Source organism: Phascolarctos cinereus, unplaced genomic scaffold (genome assembly GCF_003287225.1).
Source record: "Phascolarctos cinereus isolate Bilbo 61053 unplaced genomic scaffold, phaCin_HiC Scaffold_4;HRSCAF=312, whole genome shotgun sequence".
NCBI classification, from domain to species: Eukaryota; Metazoa; Chordata; class Mammalia; order Diprotodontia; family Phascolarctidae; genus Phascolarctos; species Phascolarctos cinereus.
This window is the reverse complement of record NW_027555847.1, coordinates 515,183,857-515,206,554: the sequence shown is the minus strand read 5'-3', so window position 1 is coordinate 515,206,554 and position 22,698 is coordinate 515,183,857. Positions and strand designations below refer to the sequence as shown.

The 22,698-nt window shown below is 36.5% G+C and overlaps 1 protein-coding gene across 1 annotated transcript in view; it reads right to left on the bottom strand.

The window, feature by feature from the left end:
• The window catches only part of ANKRD12 (ankyrin repeat domain 12), a 196,272-nt gene that overhangs the window by 4,785 nt on the left and 168,789 nt on the right, over positions 1-22,698 (bottom strand). The window contains 3 exon segments of the mRNA XM_020985535.2: positions 315-410; positions 10,301-10,444; positions 12,236-12,334. Coding sequence (XP_020841194.1) covers positions 315-410; positions 10,301-10,444; positions 12,236-12,334 — 339 coding nt within the window.

The window sequence follows — 22,698 nt, the reverse complement described above, 5'->3', positions numbered from 1 at the left end:
ATGGGTTACTACCAGTTCTTTAATTCTCCTCCTCCCCTCCCTCCTGGGTCTTCTATGTTATGACTATCGGAAGGCATATGCAAGTTGGATGAAAACCCCAATTAGAAAATGTTTTCAAGGGTATGCATAAACTACCATACTTGGCAATATCAATAACCAGTGCACTTTCCTGCTCTGGTCAGGATAAAGATTCATGCTTATGCTTGTGAAGACTCCTTTCCCAACTCTTTCTACTACACTTCAATTACACTTATTGTCCATGTTTTTTGGATGGAGTAGACATTCAGTTAAATCATACTTCTACATATACATACCTTTAACTTGTCAAACTTATCATCTACATCTTGCAACCAAGACATGAACTGTCTTGCATTAAATCGATCTCTCACAGATGTTTTACTGTCATCAGCCTGAAAGAGAAAAATGGAAATGGAGTATTACAGAACACAAATTAATCATTATAAATCTTTATCCTCTCCTAATACCTTCTGAATGCTCTATACAGGTCACTATATTATGGAAGTAGATTAACTTGAATCCATTTCTCACCTCCCACTTGATCCTGCACTTCTTGCAATCTAGTTTCTGTTTTTACCACTGTTCAAACTATCAGACTAGCAAATCATCGAATCTAATGATTTTTTTCTCTGTCCTTATAGCCAGTAATCTCTCTGTAAACATTTGACACTGATGACTCTCCCTTCTACTCCTATGACATTATACTTTCTTGGTTTTCCACGTAACTATTCCTTCTGTGAGTTCTCTTTTTTCACATACTCCTTTGATGTTGCATTTGCTGAAGCTCTGATTTTGTCCCTTTTCTCTTTACTTTTCTACTTTTTTCTTAGAGATCTCATGCATTTAAAAAAAATTCACTCATTCATTTATCCATTTATTTAATAAGCATTTATTTTCTCTCTCCATATACAGTTTTGTAACAAATATGCACAGCCAAGTAAAACAAAATTCTCACACTAGCCACGTAAAATACATGTCTCGTTTTCATCTTGAATCCATCGCCTTTGTGAGGCGGTGGGTAACATTCTACATCAATAATCTTCTGGAATTGTGGTTGTTCATTGCATTGATGAGAGTTCTTAAGTCTTTCAAAGTTGTTTGTCTTTACAATTGTTGTTATTGTATAAACTATCGTCACTGTATAAATTGTTCTCCTGGTTCTGTTTGATTTACTTTGCAACAATTCATACAAGTCTTCCTATTTACTCTGCAACTATTCCTTTCATCATTTCCTTATATACCATAACTTGTTCAGTCTTTTCTCAATTGAATGCCTCTTCCTCCATGTTAGTTTGCATTTCTTTGCCACAACAGAAGGAAATGCCACAAATATTTTTGCACATATAGGTCTTTTCCCCTTTCTTTGATCTTTCTGAGGTATAGTTCTAATAATGACCTCTCTGGGTAAAAGGAACATTTAGTACACATTTAGCAACTTTCGGGACATAGTCCCAAATAATGGGTACACCAATTCACCAACAGGGTATTAATGTGCCTATTTCCTCACAGCCCTCCAGTATTTGTTAGTTTCCTTTTTTTTTTGTCAACTTTGCCAATCTAATGGGTATTAGCTGGAACCTCAGAGTTTTTAAAATTCGTATTTATTTACTAATGATTTGGAGCATTTTTTTTCATTTGGTTATAGATAGGTTGGATTCCTTCCTTTGAAACTGCCTATACATATCCTTTGATTGTTTATCAACTAGGGAATGGTTTTTAATCTTATAAATTTGAATCAGGTCCTTATATATCTTAGAAATGAGACCTTTATCACAGAAACTTGCTGTAAAGATGTTTTTTGTTTGTTTCCTTGCTAATCTTAGCTGCATCCAACCTATACTGAAACTTTTTTTTTGTAAATGATGAAAATCCACCTCTTTCTTAAATCTTCCTTCCTCCACCCCTGCCAACTTAAAAACAAAATCCTTGCAGCAAACACACATAGTCAAGTAAAACAAACTCCTGCATGGGCCATGTAAAAAATGTATGTTTTAGTCTGCGTTCTGAGTTTATCACCTCTGTCAGAAGGTGGATACGTGTTTCATCATGAGTCCTCTGGAAACAATGACCTGTTAGTCATTGTCTTGATTTATATTTCCTGTACCTCTTTAGAAAGAAGAGGGTTGTAAGAGAGGAGTGTTCTCAGCTAGTACTCTATGTTTAATGCATTCTGTTTTTGCTCCCCTGTCCTTTTCCCCTAGCCTAGTGTCCAATTACAAGGTTTCTTCTTTCTTCTTTCCTTCTTTTCATTTTTTCTTTTCCCCTCTTTGAGAACTAGTCTCCATGGTTAGAGTTCATTTTGCTTAGGATGAATCCCTCCCTTAATCCCTAAGATCTACTATCTCTCTCCCTTTTCGCCTTTCCCTCCAGTTTCCCTGTGAAGTGAAATGTATTTCTACATCCAGAACCATTCAGATGAAAATGAGGTTCAAGTCACCCTCCTTCCTTGTTTGTAAAATGTTTGATTACTCAAATTATACAATAACTTTCCTATCCTTTTCTTCTCTTCCCTCCACCCTAATATACTTTTCTCCCCTCTTTCTTTTTTTTTCTTCAAGATAATCAAAACAACAACAAACTATTTCCAGGCCCTCTGCCTTATAAGACTTCCTCTATTGCTCCTGACTATAGGGTTCTGAGGTTCATACATCATCTCCTCATGTTAGAATGTAAAAAAGTTCATCTTTGTTTAGTCCTTTAGAATTGCTCACTCATATTTACCTTATGTTTCTCTTGTGCCTCATGTTTGATTTTCAATGTTTCTATGCAGCTCTGGGTTTTTCATCAGGAAAGCTTGGAAGTTCTGTACTTCATTAAATGTCCATTTCCCTTCTCCACCTCACCCTCCATCCCCAACAGGATTATACTCAGTTTTTCTGGGTAAATTATTCTTGGTGGTAAGTCTCTATTTTTATTTTCTGAAATATATTCAAAGCTGTCCACTCCTTTACGGTAGTGGATGGATCTTTTGTGAGTTTGACTGTGGCTTCTTGGGACTTGAATGCTTTCTTTTTGGCTGCTTGAAGTATTTTTTTTTTCACCTGGAAGCTCTGGATTTTGGCCAAAATATTCCTGAGGGTTTTTATTTTGGAATTTCTTTTAGGAAGTGACTTCTTGTGCCAAACTACTAACTCTCTTTCTGTAACTCTCATTTCTTTTCTAACATTTTATCCTAGTATTCTCATTTCTTTTCCAATGGTTTCCTCTAGCAGTTTCATTTTATTATAAATAATTCTGTAGCTCTTTTAAAAACTCTTGCTTCATCTCTTCCAGTAAATCTTGTTGACTGTGTGCCCAAGCTGTGCTTTTATTAGAGCTAGGGATGTGTGGCAATGTAGTTGGTTTTACTTTTATTCACTTGTAAGTACTTAAAGTTATTTACAGATTAACCCATCCAAAATTTATGTTCCCAAACTTTTACTTAATCTAATATCCCATTTCTGTGGCAATAAGGAAAGAAAGTATGTTGACTATCCACTATGCTCAAACCACTGCTCTGTTAGGAAACAGCCAGAAAAGAAGAAAAAAAAATCCAAACAGTCTCTGTTCTCAAATACTTAAAAAATAAAGAAATGAGTACTTGGGGACAGTGAACATTAAAGTTTAGATATGTAAGAGCCCCTTGGGGGATGTGTGAAAGAGGAAACTTTCCCCCCAAAATTCAGAGCAGTCACAGATATCCTCTATTTCCTACTGATCATGATGACAATTTAAATTGCCTGCTAAACTGCAACATTATAGATATACTAAAGGGACAATCACTGTCCCTCAGGCCCTTTCTGTTTTGTTGGACTTAAGGAGTAAGAATAGGTGTCTGAGCTCTGAAGGGATGGGGGATGCCCTTTCCCTCTACTGGCTTCTTCAGCACATTGCTCCACTGGCAATTCTGTGTCTGTGATAGGGCCGCGTCCCATTTGTATCTTTTTTTCTTTTGGTAGAAGGCCTTGTGGGATCTTGAACGGTAATTGGTATTTTCCTGGGCACCAGAACAGTGATGTAATGGCTACCAGAGCAGTTATCACGGCAAAAGGTGCAGTGGCAGACTAGCCAAGCAGAAATCACCCACATGGAAAACACTAAAAAGAAAAGCACTGCTTTAAATGCAAAAGAGATAATGTGAAGTCCTATTCCAAATGTCCCAATGAAATTTGTATATTAGCTTCTCAACTGACTATAATCATTCTATGATTCTTTATTGCTTAGCAATTCCTTTTCTGTATAGGCATAACATTTTCTATCCTCAGGAATATAAAATGGTAGAAGAACTGGAACACTGGGAGCCAAATTATCCAATTCATGAGACAGGCAATTCTGGAGCAATGAACCCAGGGCAAGCCAAAAGTACAGAGACTGGCAAAGATCACCAGCTCCTGTGGTCTCAGACTTGTGGTGCCTGGTTAGCTGATATGCATGGGATACCTTCTTGCTTTAATAACTTAGTTCACATATAGATTTTAAATTCCTTACAACACTGTACATTTGTTCCACGCTTAAAATGTGACAATGCAACATTTTTTTTTCTACACTAGGACTGACAAGCATATAGAGAATGAGTGACAAACCTTTGAAAACAGGTGCTTCAATACTGTTTCTCAATCTCCTCTGGTGGGAAAGCCCTCTTATCTTAGGCATAGCAATAAAAGAGGTTTTAGAGGCAGGCTGCTACAGATACTGGGTGTGAGGGATTGTTGAGCTTTAAGTGCACACAAAGCCATTACAACAAACAAGATGAACCGTGTATGGTTTTCAGCTGTTGCAACTATAAGTATTGCCAGTGAGCCACTGCAGTGAGATATAAAGATAATTAGGAGCGAAGTTAGGCTCTAGCTGCAATACTATCCAGAACTGACTGTACATTCATTTGAGAATTTGAACATAAAGAGCAGATTATGATGAGTAACATTCAACATTTACCCAGTATATAGCTAAATCCAGACATCTAAAGTGAAAATATGGAATATTTTGTTATAAATAATCATTCCTGCAAATCATACACACCAAAAAGCATTCAAAAAGCTTTGATGGAGAAGTGGGGGCTGCACAAGGATTCTTCCCAACTAAAGGGCTATGTGGTCTTGTGCTATGTTGGCTGAGTGCTGAAAAAGACTTTATCTTCTGAGACAAGGAAATACTTAAGAATATCCTTTTAACATTCCAAAACAAATGTAACACATCTTTAAAGTGAATACTCTGATAGAATTTTAATTTATTTATCCTTAACCTAGGTGGTAATAGAGCGCCACGGCTGGAGTCGGAAAGATGCATCTTCCTAAGCTCAAATCTGGCCTCAGACACTTTCTCGGCAAGTCACGTAACCTTGTTTGCCTCAGTTTCCTCATCTGTAAAATGAGCTGAAGAAGGAAATGGTAAACCATTCCTGTACCTTTGCCAAGAAAACTCCAAATGGGGCTTTCATGAAGAGTCAGACATGACTGAAAAATGATTCAACAACAACAACAAACATCTCCTAGTTATTTACATGTGATGTAAGATGCCACTGGTGAGGGAAGAGAGAGGAATTGTTCCCCACCTTGTACTCTTTATAAGGCACAGGGGAAAATGTGGATTCTTCTTGGAAAGCTGGACTCCACAGCTCCATTCTCTCATGACTAGCTTCACCACTTTTTAACTCTCAGTCTCTCCTGTTTACCCACATCAGTGAATGGGAAGAGAAAAAGGTAAATGGTACAGGTATACTATCATTGCCAATTCTCAGCCAAATTTTCTGACCCTTTCATGGGCAAATGATCACTTAAAATATCACACACTTATTATCTGAATAGGTCACTCAAGGTCTGAAATGGGCAGTCTTAGGAAACTACAAATTTGAACACTGAAAATCTGAAAGGGTCATCAGCATTCTTGATATGTGCCAGGCACTGTGCTAGGTGCAGAAGGCACATCTCCTTGTCTCCATTATCTTCTTCCTATAGTCCGTAATTTTATCAAACATACCAGGAGACTCATTAACTCCTCAAAATATAAGAACTGGAAACTACTTTTGGGATCATTTAGTTCAAACTTCTCATTTTACACATATGGACAATGAGGCCCAGAGGGGTGGTTTAGTGTTCCTTACCACAGTTTGTTTTACAGAATATAGTCTTTTGTCATGGAGTCAGAAGTGTCAGCAATGCCCCATGATGTCTGGATAGAAAGCCTTTCTGGAAAATGTTTAGTACTCACCCACACACTGAGTTATATTGCACCAACTAACTATGTGTTGAAAATAGGAAAATGACATGGAAAAAGTGATAAAAATGTTAAATAAGAAATAAACAGGAAAAGAAAAAAAGGCACAAGCACTACTCTTCTGGGTATAAGGCCAAAGAAAATAATCTTGATACAAACCAGCTATTAAAAAAATTACTTTGAAAACTGCAAAATCACAAAGAACAAAAATGGCCCCTAAAAACAGAAATGAGAAGATACCCTCAACTCCTTTGCAGAAGTGAGAGGCCCGTGAGTGTGATATATTTCAGACTTTTTTAATATACTGATTGGTTTTGATCATTTTTTTCCTCTCGTTCCTTCCCCTTCTCCTTTAAAAATACTCCTGTAGAGGGGGCAGCTAAGTGGTGTAGTGAATAGAGCACCAGCCCTGAAGTCAGGAGGACCTGAGTTCAAATCCGGCCTCAGACCAAACACTTGACACTTACTAGCTGTGTGACCCTGGGCAAGTCACTTAACCCTTACTGCCTCACTAAAAAAAAAATACTCCTGTAGGGGCAGCTAGGTGGTGCAGTGGCTAGAGCACTGGCCCTGGAGTCAGGAGGATCTAAGTTCAAAACCAGCCTCAGACACTTGACACTCACTAGCTGTGTGACTCTGGGCAAGTCACTTAACCCCACTGCCTAGCAAAAAACAAAAATAAACAAACAAAATACTGCTTTAAAAACATTATTTGTTACATGGGATGGCTGTCTGAGAAGGGGAGAGGAAGGGATACTGGTAGAAAATCTGATGATGTAAGAAAAATATGTATCAGTGAAAATGTATTTCAATTTTCGTTATTTAAACTTAATCAAAAAAATTTCCCCAACACTCTTAAATCTACAAACACGACTATGTTATAAAAATGCTGTTTTATGTGAGAATATATTTTCTTTTATTTTCATTTTAGAAGAACAAAACCAAAGGGACTTAGCAAAATTAGGATTTAATTATATGAATGCTATATGCCGAAATTATTAGCCAACCAAATTTGAAATCACATCTTTTCTTAATGCTACAGAGTCAAGCCTCAAATGTAAAGAACCTACCTAACTGCAGAAGGTAGGCGCTGGCCCAGTAATTTCAATGGCATATGAAACTTTCAGGGGAGCAAACTCCCCCTACCAATGCAGCCTGACACCTGATCTGCTACTCAGAGAGCTGCCTAGAGCACTGAGAGTGACTTGTGTACACACAGCCAATATGTGACACAGGAAGGATTTGAATTTAAGTCTTCTTGACTCTGAGGCCAGCTCTCAGGAAAAAATTTCTTTTTTTGAGCTTTACATCCTATACTTTGAATCATATTTTGATTTTCAGAATTTTTTATAATTAGCAGATGAATTTTCAGTACAATATTTCTAAAATAAAGCATAAGAAATATTAGTAACTAACAGGACTCAGTGTGAGCTTCTAAATAGTCTTTTCCCTGAATCTTATCATAAGCCTTCATTCATATAATTCCAATACTTTTTTTAGGATGAATGGGGGTTGAGAATTAGATTGATAGAGTTAAAAGGAACCTCAAAATATCATGTAATCTCATCTTCTGCAGGTACACATCAAAACTGTAAGGGACATATGGTTGTTTATCCTATCTGAGAGACCTCTTGTGAGAAAAGAGCTTTGTGAACCTAAAGCAGCATATAAATGTGGCTCATTCTTTAAAAAAAAATCCTTAGAGACAGTCAATCTTATAACTACTTTATTTGTCCAATAATGGCCCTTCTTTATATTTAACAATAATGGTCCTTCTTTATTAACAATAATGGTCCTTCTTTATAATTAACAAAATTAAAAATTTCTTTTGTCTTACCAAGTCATTTCTATCTTCATGGTCCTTTGCAGACACAGGGAAAAACTAGGTCACTGCTGCACAAACATCCTTCAAATATTTGAAGGGATGTAGCATTCTCTCATCCTGTCATCCTTGTCTCATCATTCTCATACCATGTATCTAATCCATTGCCACACCTTGTCATGTCTGCCTTAACAACATTATAACTAGTTAACTGTCTCTCTCCACTCTAATACATTTTCCACTTAGCTGCTAAAGTTATTTTTTCCCCTAAATTGTAGGTCTGACCATGTCACCTCACCCCCATCCCTGCTGAGAGATTTGCAGTGGCTCCCTATCACAGAGGATGAACAGTCCTCTGGCATTTAAAGTTCCTTCTTACTTTTCCATTCTTACTTTTTTTTACCTTTTTTTTTCTTACATTTTACTCCTTTCTATGTATACCGTAATGCAGCTACTCTGGCCTACATTCAGGTCTTTGTGCTCATCAGTCCATGTTCCTTCTCTGTGCCTTTGCACTGGCCATCCCCCATGCCTGGAATACTCTGGCCCCTTATTTCAACCTCTTAGTTTCACTGGCTTCCTTCAAAGTTCAGCTTAAAGCCCACCTTCTGTAAAACTTCTTTCCTAGTACCCCCAGACACTAATGTCTTTTTCTTTCAGAATGCCTTCATCTACTCGGTATATATTTTGTATGTACCTACTTGTTTACATGGTGTCTCCCCCACTGGAGTGTGAGCTCATTGAGGGAAGAGTACTTTTTTTTTTTTTGCCTTTCTCTAGACTCCTAGTGCTTAGCACAGTGTCTAGCATATAGTAAACACTTAATAAATGCATGTTGACTGAATACTGTATAGTAGAAAGCTGGGACTTGGGAAGACCTGGTTTTAAGTTCTGATTCTGACACTTATTGGCTGGATCACTCTGGGAAAGTCACACAGCTTGTCAGCAACTAAGACAATTAGGGTGGTGGGAATTCACAAACAGGTGAAATCACAGGTCATGGACATATACTTGAGAAGATAATGGTTACCTCTTAATTTATTCTTCTCCAGGACAAAAACACTACAATTATTTAATTTTTATTCATAGATGCTAATATCCATCTCTTTGAATGAATGAATGGTAATAACCACGATCTCCAGGTCTTTTCCCCATTACTATGCTTTGTGTTCTGTAATCCCATATTGCTATTTTTATTTTTAGTGTATATCCCTCTTCTCTTCTGCACAATTAAATTAACCTTATTTTGTAGGACCATATCATCCAGGCCCAGCAAATTCCAATATATAATATGATGTTTTTCATTTACACTGATAAATCATACTACAATTAAATGGTATCTCATTAGAATTATAATCCCCTATTTCAGTCAACACCAATGTTCAAAGAAAGACTCTGCACTTATGACCTTTTTTTTTTTAATTAAAGAAATGTCAGGAACTTTAAACTTACTTGTTTAATCTCATTGATAAGAGATAGGGTGAATCTTAGAGGTCCAAGAAACTTATACACAAAAAATACTTTAGAAAAACCAACCCAAAGTACTAAGAATATATTGCTTATATTTTTTAAAAATCTGGTTTTATAAATAAAATTGCATTTAGAGGTCCTATGTGATAGGAATGAAATATTCTTTCAGCTGTACATAGGAGACTAAAATAGCTAAGAACAGGATACTCTCCCCTCCCACCTAAAAGAGGAGATGCCATCTCTCCCTTAAATTTTAGGTTATTTCTATGGACATCTAAACAGTAAAAACAGTAGATAACACTTATATAGAACCACAGGATCATAGATTTGGAGCTAGAAGGACCTTAAAGATCATTTTGTCTAACTCTTTCAGTTTACAGAAGAAGAAAATGAGGGCCCAGAGAGATTAAGTGAAACATTCAAAGTTACACAAGGTCATACTAAGCAGAAGAGCTGGGACCTGAATCCCTGACTCAAAATACAGGTTTTTTCCCAACATACTACATGCTATCCAATGTTCTATATCCAACATAATATATGCTCTAAGAATTGCAAAAAAGCTTTACACAATCTCATCACAACAACATTGTTATGTAAGTACCAAAGGTATTCCTCATTTTACAAATAGCGGAGGTTAAGAGACTTGCCCATGGTCATGTAGTCAGTGTCAGAGGTAAGATATGAACACACATCTCTCCCAACTACAAGTCTTGCCATCCCTCTACTACATCATATTGCCTCTACTTCAAAAGCAACTGATACAGAAAAACATACTGACCACACCAAAAAACGTTATACCTGAGAATCCAGGGGCACATTGTACACCTCTGCATCCAGGAGAACAGTGCACGCACTGAAGGGCAGTGTCTGATTTGCTAATGTTCTTGCAGCTCGATAATGAACACGGAGAACTTCTTGTTCATTAGATACAATAAGCTTTTCCTAGTTGAACAAAGGAAAAAACTACGTATAAAAATATATTTTAAAAAACCTATATGGTCTACACAGTGACTTACTTTTCACTTGAAGTATCACTTGAAATTTATTTTATTTTCAGAGATTCAGAACTTGCTTTCTTTTCATTAAGGGCTTAGAAATACTGACTTTCTAAAATGAGATTTGACAGTTTTAAAATATAAATTATTTTTCTTTCTTGATCTGTCTGTTCCTCTTTTACACAGGATGATTTCATAGAAATAAATATACCTACAAATATCATGCTGTCTTTTTTTTTAAAAAACTAACATTTGTAATTTATAATAGCAGAAAGGGGTATACGACTTTCATACACACATACATGTATGTTGTTTATTTTGTAAATCTAAGACTATAAAATGCAAAAAAGTCTCTAATGTGTATTACTAAAGGAAGTTTCCCCACTGAAAACTCCCAGCAACAATGAAATTAGGTTAGTTTAACTTAATTAATTAAAAAATTGATACTTTTTATATGACAATTACCTGGACGAATACAATGAAATTTAAAATGAGATTTTAAAAATGTAACTTTTAACTTAAAATTCATACTTAATTGGTCATAAGTTTAATATATGAAATTGCAAGTTCAAATCTTGGTATGAGAAAAGAAAATGGCTATTGCAAAGTATCTCTATTATTGATACAAGTTTGTCTCGAAGAATAATATATAAAGGAGGATGAAAGAAAGGAAATGTTATATTTTTAAGATCACAGAAGGAAAAAACCTCATCAGCATTACAAAGCAGTTATTGTTATAATATACTATAGTAATATACTAAACAATGCTACACAATATGTCAAATATATTAGAGTGTTAAATTTTGGTGAAATAAAAAATGATTTTCATGATCTTTACAAATGCCTTTAAAGAGAGGCAAATGAGCAAAGCATAAACACAAAAAAAGGCTACTATAATTTTATGCTATATTTATTCGCTAGATATAATTTCTTCTAACATTTTTATATAAAAATATCATTAATTATGGTTTCTGGACATTATTATTAAATGCTAGTAAGATATTTAGTAGTAAATTTTAGTAAATTCAGGAATTAAAGATGAATACTGAATATAAAGGGTTTTAAGAAGCCTTCAGAGGTTTCTGCAACTTGATACAAAAGTCTTTTTTTGAATTAAAAGAACTAATATCACAATGGATACCGTGGCTATTATAACCTTCCAGTCCATCTCCGTGAGGGGCTGCTTGGGTTGGGGTAGGGTGGATTGTCCTCTTTCATGCTTTAAGAAAGATATTCAGGGCTAATGTAATACTGAATAAAACCATAAAAGAGTGTTTTATTATCTGGGTCTAAACACTCATTTTTAGATCAAGAAACTTAGAGGTTAAGTTCATTTGTATATAATAGCCAGCTCAAAATTCACAAGACCAAATAACTCTCCTAAGGCTTGGGGTCCTAAAAGACTTACTTGGAAGTCACAGAAGCTGGGGTTTTACCAATTCAAAAAAGGATAGTGACAGAAAGCTATCTGGGACTTCTGGTCATTTATACAATATAAACTTCATCAAGAATCATGTTATAGAAGAAGGTATCTTAAAATAGTTTCAGTAAATCTTTTTAATGAATTAGATAAACAGGTCATTTTCTCAAGTGATTACCAAAAAAAGGAAACTACACTATAATAGTTGGAGGAAACTGTAACCCATTGTCAAAACACATTGGCCAATTAGAGGATAAATTTAGCTTCATCCCTGTATTAAACATCACATTATTTTTTTAAACAGTAAGAAATTAGTACCCTTTCGATACTATGTTGCAAACGCAGTTTCATTCTTACAACTTCCTGTTGCCGAAAAAGCTCTTTAAGTGGATCTGACAGGGATGGAGGTGGTGTAATCTAAGGGGGAAAAAAAATCACACATTTTAATTATAAATTCTATATTTAAAAAAGTAACATTAAAAATAACAAATCTTTATTAAAAGAGAACTTAATATAAGCATAGATTTTGCTATGTGTAGTCAAATCCTACTCAGTGAAACACAACCTAGAAATAATATCACTTTTTTTAGATGTTGCTTACCTAGTAGAAAAAAAATAAAACAAAACCTGAGTCATCAAAAAAATTGTTTAAAATTCATCCATTTTACTCATCCATTCAACAAATATTTATTAAACATCTATTATTTATTCAAAGCATTGGGCTAGATACTGGATGAGATATAAACATAGATAAGATGTGGTTTCTGCCCACAAGAGGCAGGGAGAAAGACATGTACATAAATAACAATAACACAAAACAGAATATAGATGCTTGAAAGATAGGAACAAGGTATTAGACTGGAGCACCTAGAACAAGCTAGAGATGTCATTTCTAGATGGTGGAGGAGAATTCAACGCATATTTATTAAGCATCTGTGATCTACAAGACTTGTACACAATGCTAGGCACTGGGGATAGAAAAACAAAACAATCTTTGCCTTCAAAGAGCTATCCAAGGGGATACAACATGTATACAAATAAGTAAATACAAAGAAGAGAACAATAACAACTAGGGAATCTTGGAAGGTTTCTTTGAAGAGGTGATAAGTGAACTGAAGCTAAAGGAAGATAAGAATTCTGAAACACACAGATAAGGACAAAGTGCATTCCAGGCATGTGGGTTGGCTTGTGCAATGCAGAGGCAGGACACTTACTGAACTGGAAAAGAGTGGTGAAATTGGAGTATAGAATATGTGAAAGAGGGTAACTTTAAAGTCTGTGAAAAGAAGAGTTGGAGCCAAGGTATAGAAAACCTTACACACTGTACTAAGGAGTTTATTCTCAAGGCAAAAAGACAGCAAGTGAAAGTTTTTGAGCAGCAGAGTGACAAGGTCAAAATTTTATTGTGGGAAGGTTATTTTATATGTTTTGTGAAGGATGGACTGGAAAAGGAAAAAGACTAGAAGCAGGGAGCCCAAGCAGGAGGCAATTAAAATAATTCAGAGAAGAGGTGATGAGCACCTGAGGTGGGGGTGATGGCCAAGTGATCAGGGAGAAGAGGATGGACGCAAGATGCTGGGAAGGTAGAATCAAAACCTGGCAGCTATGTATGGGGATGGATGAGGGAGAGGAATGAATCCAGGACAACTTGGAGGTGAACTCAGATAACTGTGAAATGATGCCTTAAACAGAAATATGTAAGTTTGGAGGAGGGACAAGATTAGGGGGAGAGATACTCGGTTTAGTTTTGGATATTTAAGTTTGAGATGCTCACCTGACATCAAGGTAGATATGGCCAGCAGGCAGTGGGCTATGTGGGACTAGAGCTCAGGCAATTAGAGCTACTGTATATATACATTTCGGGAATCATCTACATGGAGAAGTAACTGAAAATATTGAGCTAATGAGATCACCAAATAAGAATACAGAGATTACAATACAGAGTCTCGATGGTGGCCAGGGGAACATGAGAAAGAAGATGCTAGAGACAGCCTGGTAAAAGTGCAGAGTACTGACTTTGGAGTTGGAAGTTCTGCTCTATCCCTTACTACCTGTGAGACCTGAGCCAAGTCATAACCTCTCTGGGCTTCATTTTCTTTTATCTGTCAAATGACAGGCTTGGATTAGATAGACTCTGAGGACTTATCTAGCTCTACAGTTATGGTCTTAAGATGAACCAATAGCAAGAAGCACTCAACAGTGTCAAAAGCTAAGAAGTCAAAGGAAGAAGGCTGAGGAAAGGAAATTAGCAGTTAAAGGGATTTGGCAGTTAAAGAGACAATTGTTAAGCTTGCCTAAAGCAGTCTTAGAAGCGGCAGGGTATTAAAAACTGAGATGGGTTGAGAAATGAAAAGAGAGATCATGAAGTGGAGGCAGTGAGAATAAATGACTTTTTAAAAGCTTGGCAATGAAAGGGATATAGGTTAATAGAAGAGATAATTGAGGGGATAGGAGGGTAAAATTAAGTTGTTTTTTTTTTTTAATAGATAGGACACACCTGTGAAGGTCAAAGGCAGCAAGTAAGGCATCAATAAAAAGAGAGTGATGGAAGAAGTGAGAGAAGGAATGGGACAACTCCTGGACTAGATGGGAGTGATGTAACTAAGAGTGCAAATAGAAGGGGCACTCCTCTTTTGGGACCTATAACAAAGGAGAAAACGTAAAGGGGCTTTAAATTATGGAGTAAGAGAGGTAAAAGGGTTCAAGGCAGATGGCCTCAATTGGGGGCCAGGAGTGTCTGGTTAGACTGGATGGGGTGAGGAAGTACTTTAGGCTTTAGGAAGCTACTGGAATAGTTTAGGTGAGAGTTAATAAAAGTCTGAACTAGTGTGATGGCAATGGGAAATAGGAGATGGATATAGGAGGTATTTTGGAGAGAGAATGAACAGAAGCTGGTAACTGATAGGATATATGGGTCAAAGGAAAGGGAGAGTTAAACAACATAAGTTTTAGAAAAGAAGATTCGTCCAAATTCAATTTAAGTTATGTTGAGATTCAGCTGCTGGTAAGATAATCCAGATGAAGGTATCCAGTAGGTATTTAGAAACGTAAATATGGAGCTCAGGAGAGGAAGCAGAAAAACAAAGTATTAGGGATGGCCCAAAGAATAAGAAAATATCCAGAAGGTTGAGATTAATCCACAATTTCAAATGTTACAGAGGAGTCAAAAGATGAGGACTGAAAAAAGGTGATTGTTTTTGGTGAGTAGTGTTGTACCGAGAAATCAGCGAGTGAGACCCAGACATAATTTAAAATGTGGATTTTGTTAGTGTACGGCTGCAAGGGGTATGCACACCCATTTCAAGCAGCCCCCATCAGGGGTCAAGCTAGGGTTTATATAGAAAAGAGCATGGGAAAGAAATGCAAGGAACACTGATGAGGTAATCCAAAGATGCAGGTGTCTTTGGGGGCTATGGATGGGAAAGTACAGGGAGTATACAGGACAGGGAGGGGGATGAATCTTTGACGTCTGGCAAGAGGAAGAGTTCTTGGGCTGATCAAGGACACCCCTCTCCCTCTGTCTTGACATGAGAATGCCCTGCAACAAAGGAAAGCTTTCTCACAACTAAGGAATTGGGAGGCTTCCAGAGACATGATCTGAGGGCTGGGGCCTGAGCAGCCAGATAAGGGTCGTGCTGAGGCCCATGCATGAATACTGCTAGGCACAGTGTCCCTGGGCTAGGGAGTGGTTGTCAGAGACAGTGTTTTTGAGACTAGGGAGACATTTGGGGCACAAGTATAAGCACAAGCACCCAAGTACCCCATCATTACAGGTCAGGGATCACACAAACCAGACCAGGTGTCCTGGTCTCTGGTATAAACATAATTATCTAAAGCAATTATATTGCAAGCTTTCTTATCCATTTGCGCTGGAGGTATGGGCTGTGCTTAAGCTATGCAAGAGTACATTTCACTATTATTTAGATTTAGGAGGAAAGAGGTCTGGGGCAAGATTAAGCAGAACTTCTGCTTTCCATGGCCTAAAGGGCCCTACTACCTAAATGGTAAAATAATGTTCTGCATTACAGTAGGAAGTCACTGCTGATTTTGAAGGTAGTTTCAACAGAATGATAAAGATGGAAGTTGTATTTCAAGAGGCAGAGGATTGATTCAGCAAGTTCATGTAAGCCTACTCTCCTAAGAAATTAGGCAGTGAAAGGAATGAAGGAATGAAAACTCACTGTCCTAATTCAATATCTTATTTTATTCTTCCTTTAGACACAGTTCTGACAAGGGTGGTTGCCTTTTGTCTCTCAAACCCACAGCAAAATATTAGAAAGAAATGGCAACTGACAAAATGGTGAGGGAGATAAACATTTTAAAGCAGACAAGGACTCAATGACCATAATGGCCCTAAGGTTGGGGCCATTTAGGATAGGGGCAAATTATACATTTTACTAGCGCCCTAGGGAAATCATAGTACAATAAAATAACATATTTCTAATGATGATTCATACTAAGCAAGAGGTTAATAACAGGACTTTCTATTTAGTATGTCAGGGAAGTATATAACAGCTTTTTGGTAGCTTTTCATAAAAATTGATTAAAAATTTAAAAAGTTTTAGTACTTAATGGGGCAAAATCCAATAATTCGTAAAGTCAGTAAGTGAAACATCTTTCCCCCAAAATGCCAGATAAATTGCATTAGAATATCTAATTCCCTAATATACCATCCACGAGGTGTTACTGTTAACTACAATTTAGTTTGTAAGTTAAACATTAGCCCCACTACCCAGGATAAGATTCTATTGTAATTTAAGATCAATACGTTAAAATTCACTCCAAACCAGGGATAACTGAGGTTCACTTGTATATAAACACAGCTTCCAATATAGAAGTTTTACAGAATCACAGAATCTGCAAGTTGAAAAGCATCACCTAAGATGATGCTACTTGAAGCATGTCCCCTTCTACAATATCTGTCACAGAGGATGATACAGACTCTTTTCACTTGAAGACTTCCAGTGATTAGGAACATCCATGATGCCAGAAGGGCCATCCCACTTTTGGATAGCTCCCATTTTTAGGATGCTCTTCTTACAATGCACTGAAGTTTAGCTTCCTGAACTTCTACTAAATAATCTAAGTATGGTTACTCCCTGAGGCAAGCAGAAAGTCTCATCCTTCAAATATTACAAGAATATTTCCTATTTCATTCTCCCTCTCAGTCTTCTCTTCTCTGGGCTAATTATCCTCAGCTCTTTCAACAGATCCTGGTACTATCCTGGGACATCTTCCTCTGTATAAGCTCCTATTTAACAATTTCCTTCCTAAAATGTGGCATTAAAGCAAAATACAGTAATTCAAATGTAGCCTGATTAGGGCAGAATACAAGAGGATTATTATCTGCTTTGTTCTGGACATTAGACTTCTATATTAATGCAGCCTAATATTTTTTGGGCTACCAGGCCACTTATTTTTAAACAAATAATTTTCTTTTTTATAGTCTAAGCGATTTATTACAATATAAGGGGAAGCTGATTAAGGGACTGAGCAATTTGAAGAAATATCCAATCAACTTTATAAGAGGGTGTGCGTACATCTCTTGGAACCTTACTGACAATAGACGCAGGTAAATTAAGATGATTGGATTGGCTGGGGCTGAAGAGGTGAAGCTCCTGTCAGATAAGCCACCTTTTTATTTTATAGTCTCTAAAAGTGACCAGACCATGTTCCTCTTTTTCTCTTCTATTTACTTTTATGCTTGCATAAAAGTGAAGCATAGAAAAGCAGATCTGTATATGGAGGGATAAAGATGTGGGTGTGTAAAGCTGTGCTCATGCAGTTTACTCTTCCCAAAGCAGTTGATGAGGAGTTGTGGCAAAAGCACCTGACATGTTTAATAAAGGAGAGATTTTGAATTTCCTAGGAAGAATGATCCAGGAATCTAGCCTTTTAGCTGGAGAAGAGAGTGACCAGTGTTGCTGGTGTTGGAGGTTGGGTGTGTGTGTATGTGTGTGTGTGTGTGTGTGTGTGCGTGTGCGTGTGTGTGTGTGTGTGTGTGTGTGTGTGTGTGTGTGTGTGTGAGAGAGAGAGAGAGAGAGAGAGAGAGAGAGAGAGAGAGAGAGAGAGAGAGAGAGAGAGATTTCCTTGTGCAAGGTGCTCCAAGAGTATCTTATATCCTGTTCAGTATTCTACTTGGAGAACAAAGTCATTGATTACCTGGACAGTATTGGCTTTTCTTCTATCAGATATATTAAAAACACCCATTTTTGAATATCAGAAAGTATGTAAAAAATATAATGAAAGCTCTTTGCTGTGCTAAAAAGATCCCAGACACAAAAACAAATTGCTCAGTTTGGAAATAAAGCAATACACAATTTGGCTCCAGCCTATCTTTTCAGACAGATTTTATATTTCCCCACTTCGTGCACTCTCCCTCTGAGCTCACCTAGGTCACTTAGAATACTTATCTTACTTTTAAAACTCAGCTCAGGAAGAAACCTTTTTTGATTCAGCTGTTAGAGGTGCTTTCCTTCTCAAGTTATTTTGCCTTTACTTATAAAAGACATATTCACCTTAACTTCCTTAGATGAAAGTAAATTCCTCAAAGTGAGGGATGGTCATTTTGTTTTTCTAACCCTAAAGTCCAACACAGTGTCTTCCTTTCTCTTGGTAGGTGCTTTATAAATCTTTGTGAAGTTAAACAATAATAAAATCAGATACTTCTAGTTACTCAAACCTTACTCCCATTGGGGGAGGGCCCTTAAAATATATCTTACCAATCTATCTGGACTTCTAGATAGACATATTATGCCTTATAATTATTCTGAATATATAACTCGACAATCCATTGACACTACAGCAGCGACTGTCATTTCTTTTCCTCTCACCAGCATAGTGCCTGACAGATAGGAGGAATTTAGTAAATATTTGCTGAATTGAACAGAATATAATTGTTCTTTCCAGATAACAACTCTATCGTCCTTTTGAATATTATGAAATGAAAGTTCAGTGATATGTTTACGCTGAAAGTTAGACTGGTTAAGCAGAAAGAGAATCAGCATTAGGCTCTCCTCTGAGGCTCGGTCACTTATCAGCTGTGTGACCCTGGGCAGAGTCATTAAATTGCAGAGTCTCAGTATGTTCATCTGTAAAATCTGCTTCCCCCATAAGGTGGCTGGCTGGCTGTGAAGATCAAATGAAATAATGTATGTGAAAATGCCTTCTAAACTACCATGCAAAGGATGTTGTTGTAGTTTGGTGTCTTAATTTCTAATATTATGTGGCTCAACTACTTTTATCAAAGTTCTTTATTTTATAACTTCCTATGTCTCATTATTTTTCTCTCATGTCTTCATTCCCCCAATTTTTTTTTCTTTACACTTGAATTTTATTCTATATTCCTCTCTATTCCATTGGGCTTTAAATGTTGGTTGGGAAACTATAGATCTTGGAAACTGAGGCTACCTCAAACTTATTCATATGCTGATAACACACACACAAAGGTACTCACACACACAAATGCATATGCATATTAAAATGGTTAATAAGCTAAAAAAATATCAAGGGCATTAGATGGCCAGTAAAACTTTGTGGGATGTGATTCATGACTGAAATTTGGCTAAGGAAAGGTTACCCACATTCAAAAGGAATAGATTAGGAAAAGGAGTAGTAGAATACTACATGGTAGGTGTTATATATAAAGAAGATATATTCCCTCATGCATGTGAGAAAATTTAACCAAAATGAATAAGATGCTTTTGAAAAAGGAATTCTGACAGCACACATTCTGACAAACACAAGATGTCATAAGATACATACGTGTGTGTATGTGTGTGTGTGTGTGTGTGTGTGTGTGTGTGTGTGTGTGTGTGTGTGTATATATATATATATATATGGGGGAGAGAGGGAGGGAAGGAGAGAGAGAAAGAGAGAAAAAGAGAAAGAGAAAAAGGGGGAGAGAGGGAGAGAGGGAGAGAGAGAGAGAGAGAGAGAGAGAGAGAGAGAGAGAGAGAGAGAGAGAGAGAGAGAGAGAGAGAGAGAGAGAGAAATGAATAATGCTGACTGTAAAAAGATACATACAGATGATGTAAGCAAGCTGGTCAGGGTGGGAGTTGGGAAGATACAATAGTGTAACTCAATAGAGAAAGAGACGTAATACTGTGTCAGGAATTTCCTATGATCTTCCTATGGTATTTCATGAACTAAGGAGAAAATGGAGGATGAGTTAGTTTTTCCTTAGGCGATACAGAGGCATGGTTACCAGCACTGGGGAGGTCCTAGTCCTGCTGTGTACTCTTCCCTAGATTATATTTGGAGTACTGTCTGATTCTGGTTGCTGCAGTTTAGCAGGACACTGATTACCTAGAAATTATCTAGAAGAGAACAACCAAAATTGGGGAGAGGATTAGAAAACATGTCATAGAAGGATCTATTAACTCTGGATTTTTAGTGTGAAGAACAAAAAATTTAGAATGGGGAGAGTATAATAGCTGTTTTTGAGTGGTTGAGGGGTTGCCATGCCAGAGTAAATTATATTTGTCCTGCTTAGTCCTTGAAGGCAGAACTAAGAACAGTGAGTGGAAATGCAAAAGCACAGATTTTGGCCTCACATAATGACAACTTCCTAACAATTTCCCTGAAACAGAACAGGATACCTTAGGAGAAAGTGACTTTTCCATCACTGGAGGGCTTCAGTAAGAGGTTATATCACCTCTTGCAAGGGGCTGGTGGAAAGAGGAGATTCTTTTTCATGCATAGGTTAGAATACATGACTTCTGAGGTTCCTTTCAATTCTGATTTTCTGTGATTCCTGAGACAGTTTGTTATTACTGTCTTAGTTTTCTGATAATATAAGGTGCTTCCAGTAATTCCAATAGTTATTAAATTTTCACTATGAATTTTAAATAAACAAATATATTTCACATAGTACTTTAGAGAGGGTAGTACCTATCTCACAAAATCAGATAATGAAAGAATGTCAATTTAAAAAAAAGTTAGGAATCACTCAGGCATCTTATATACATATGTATATGTATACACATATATATTTTACTAATAATTTGATTAAAATAAAATTTCAATTGCACAGTCTAGAACATTCATAGAAACAGAAAGATCAATGAAGTCAAAAGACCCCAGATTTGCTACTAGCTAGCTATATGATCTTAGGCAAGTCATTAGCCATTCTGTATTTCAGTTTCTTCATCTATAAAATGTGGAGATCAGATCCTAAATACCTTTTCAAGCTATGATTCAATGAGAATCATCTTTAAAAACAACTAATGGTATGGGGGAAAAAAGTGTTGGACCTGGTGTCAGGAAACCCTGAGTTCAAATCCAGCCTCACACATTTACTAGCTGTGTGAGTCTGGTCAAGTCACTTAACTTCTGTATGCCTCAGTTTCCCCATCTGTAAACTGGGGATAATAATAGCACCTTCTTCTCATGGTTGTTGTGAGGATAAAATAAGTTAATTTTTGTAAAATGCTTTATAACCTTTAAAGAGCTATACAAATCCTAGCTATATCATTAGACTACATTGTTTATCATACAAAAAGTAACTTTGTTTTCTCATTTTGCACCTTGGTATTCTAACAAAATGTTAGGCAGTAAAGACAAAACAAAACTGAGAAAGGAGATTGAAGTTCTAGTACTGCTTTTTTGCACTCTGGGACTTAGTTTCCTGTCAGTAAAATGAAGGGATGGGATTAGATGTTTTCTAAGTCCCTTCCACCTTTAAAATTCAATAATTCTATGAAATGCTTAAAGTTTTGGGTTTAGTGTCTCTCTAGCAATTCTTGTGGCTGACCTAGAAGTTAGATTTACACTGAGGTGACATTAAACATTTTTACCAGAAACAAGAGTAAGCCCAAGTAATGGAAGGGAGATACCAAAGGTTTAAATTGAGATGAAACTCAGCTTCTAAGATCAAAAGTAATTTCTGATAGCCTAGGGTCTGGAAAACCTAACTCAGAAAAAAAGAGGATATATTAAGATACAATATATCTCATGTTTTGTATATAAGTGAACTACAAAAATGTTTTTTTTTAAAGTAAACATGATTTGGGGATACAACAGCAACGTAACATAACAAAGCTTTGCATCTTTCTGTCATGCTTTATCTCCACTCAAACTTTTATCAGAATGCTGTCATGACAATTATACTGGCATATATTGCTAAAAGTCGATGGTTCCGCAATTTGTTCCATAGGAAAAATGTCATAAATAAGTAACTGCAGAGTTTTCAAGTATTTTTGGTGGGCTTAGTTACAATGTCTAAGTGATGTCACTGAGAAATGATATTGCTGAATCAAGTGCTTTGAAAACCTTAAAAATCTATATGAATGTCAATTGTGATTACTGCCATCATCTAAATTATATGTCTCCCCAGCACTTAGTAGAGTGCTCTATTTACAGGAAACACGTGTGTGTGTGTGTGTGTGTGTGTGTGTGTGTGTGTTTGTGTGAGACAGTGAGAGTGAGAGAGATTCCTATAGTTTTAAAAAAGATGAGGGCAAATTGAAAGACCATCTAGGTGTTTTCGGTTTCTGAAACATCAGTACTTGGCAGCTCAGTTTGAAAAATATTTTCATGCTAACCATAAGGCTAACTAACAAAACTTCAAAACAAGGGACATGCTCTGATGGTAGTGATTATACTGTTAGCCAAATGGGAGACCATTAAAAATATATTGAATAAACAGCAGATGGCGCCATAAATCAGTACATTAAATACCATTCAGGTATATGTTTTAGTATGAAGAACCTATACAAAAGTTTCATCTGTAATTATTGAGCTATAAAATTTACTTATACTTTCAACCTTTAAGACGAGTA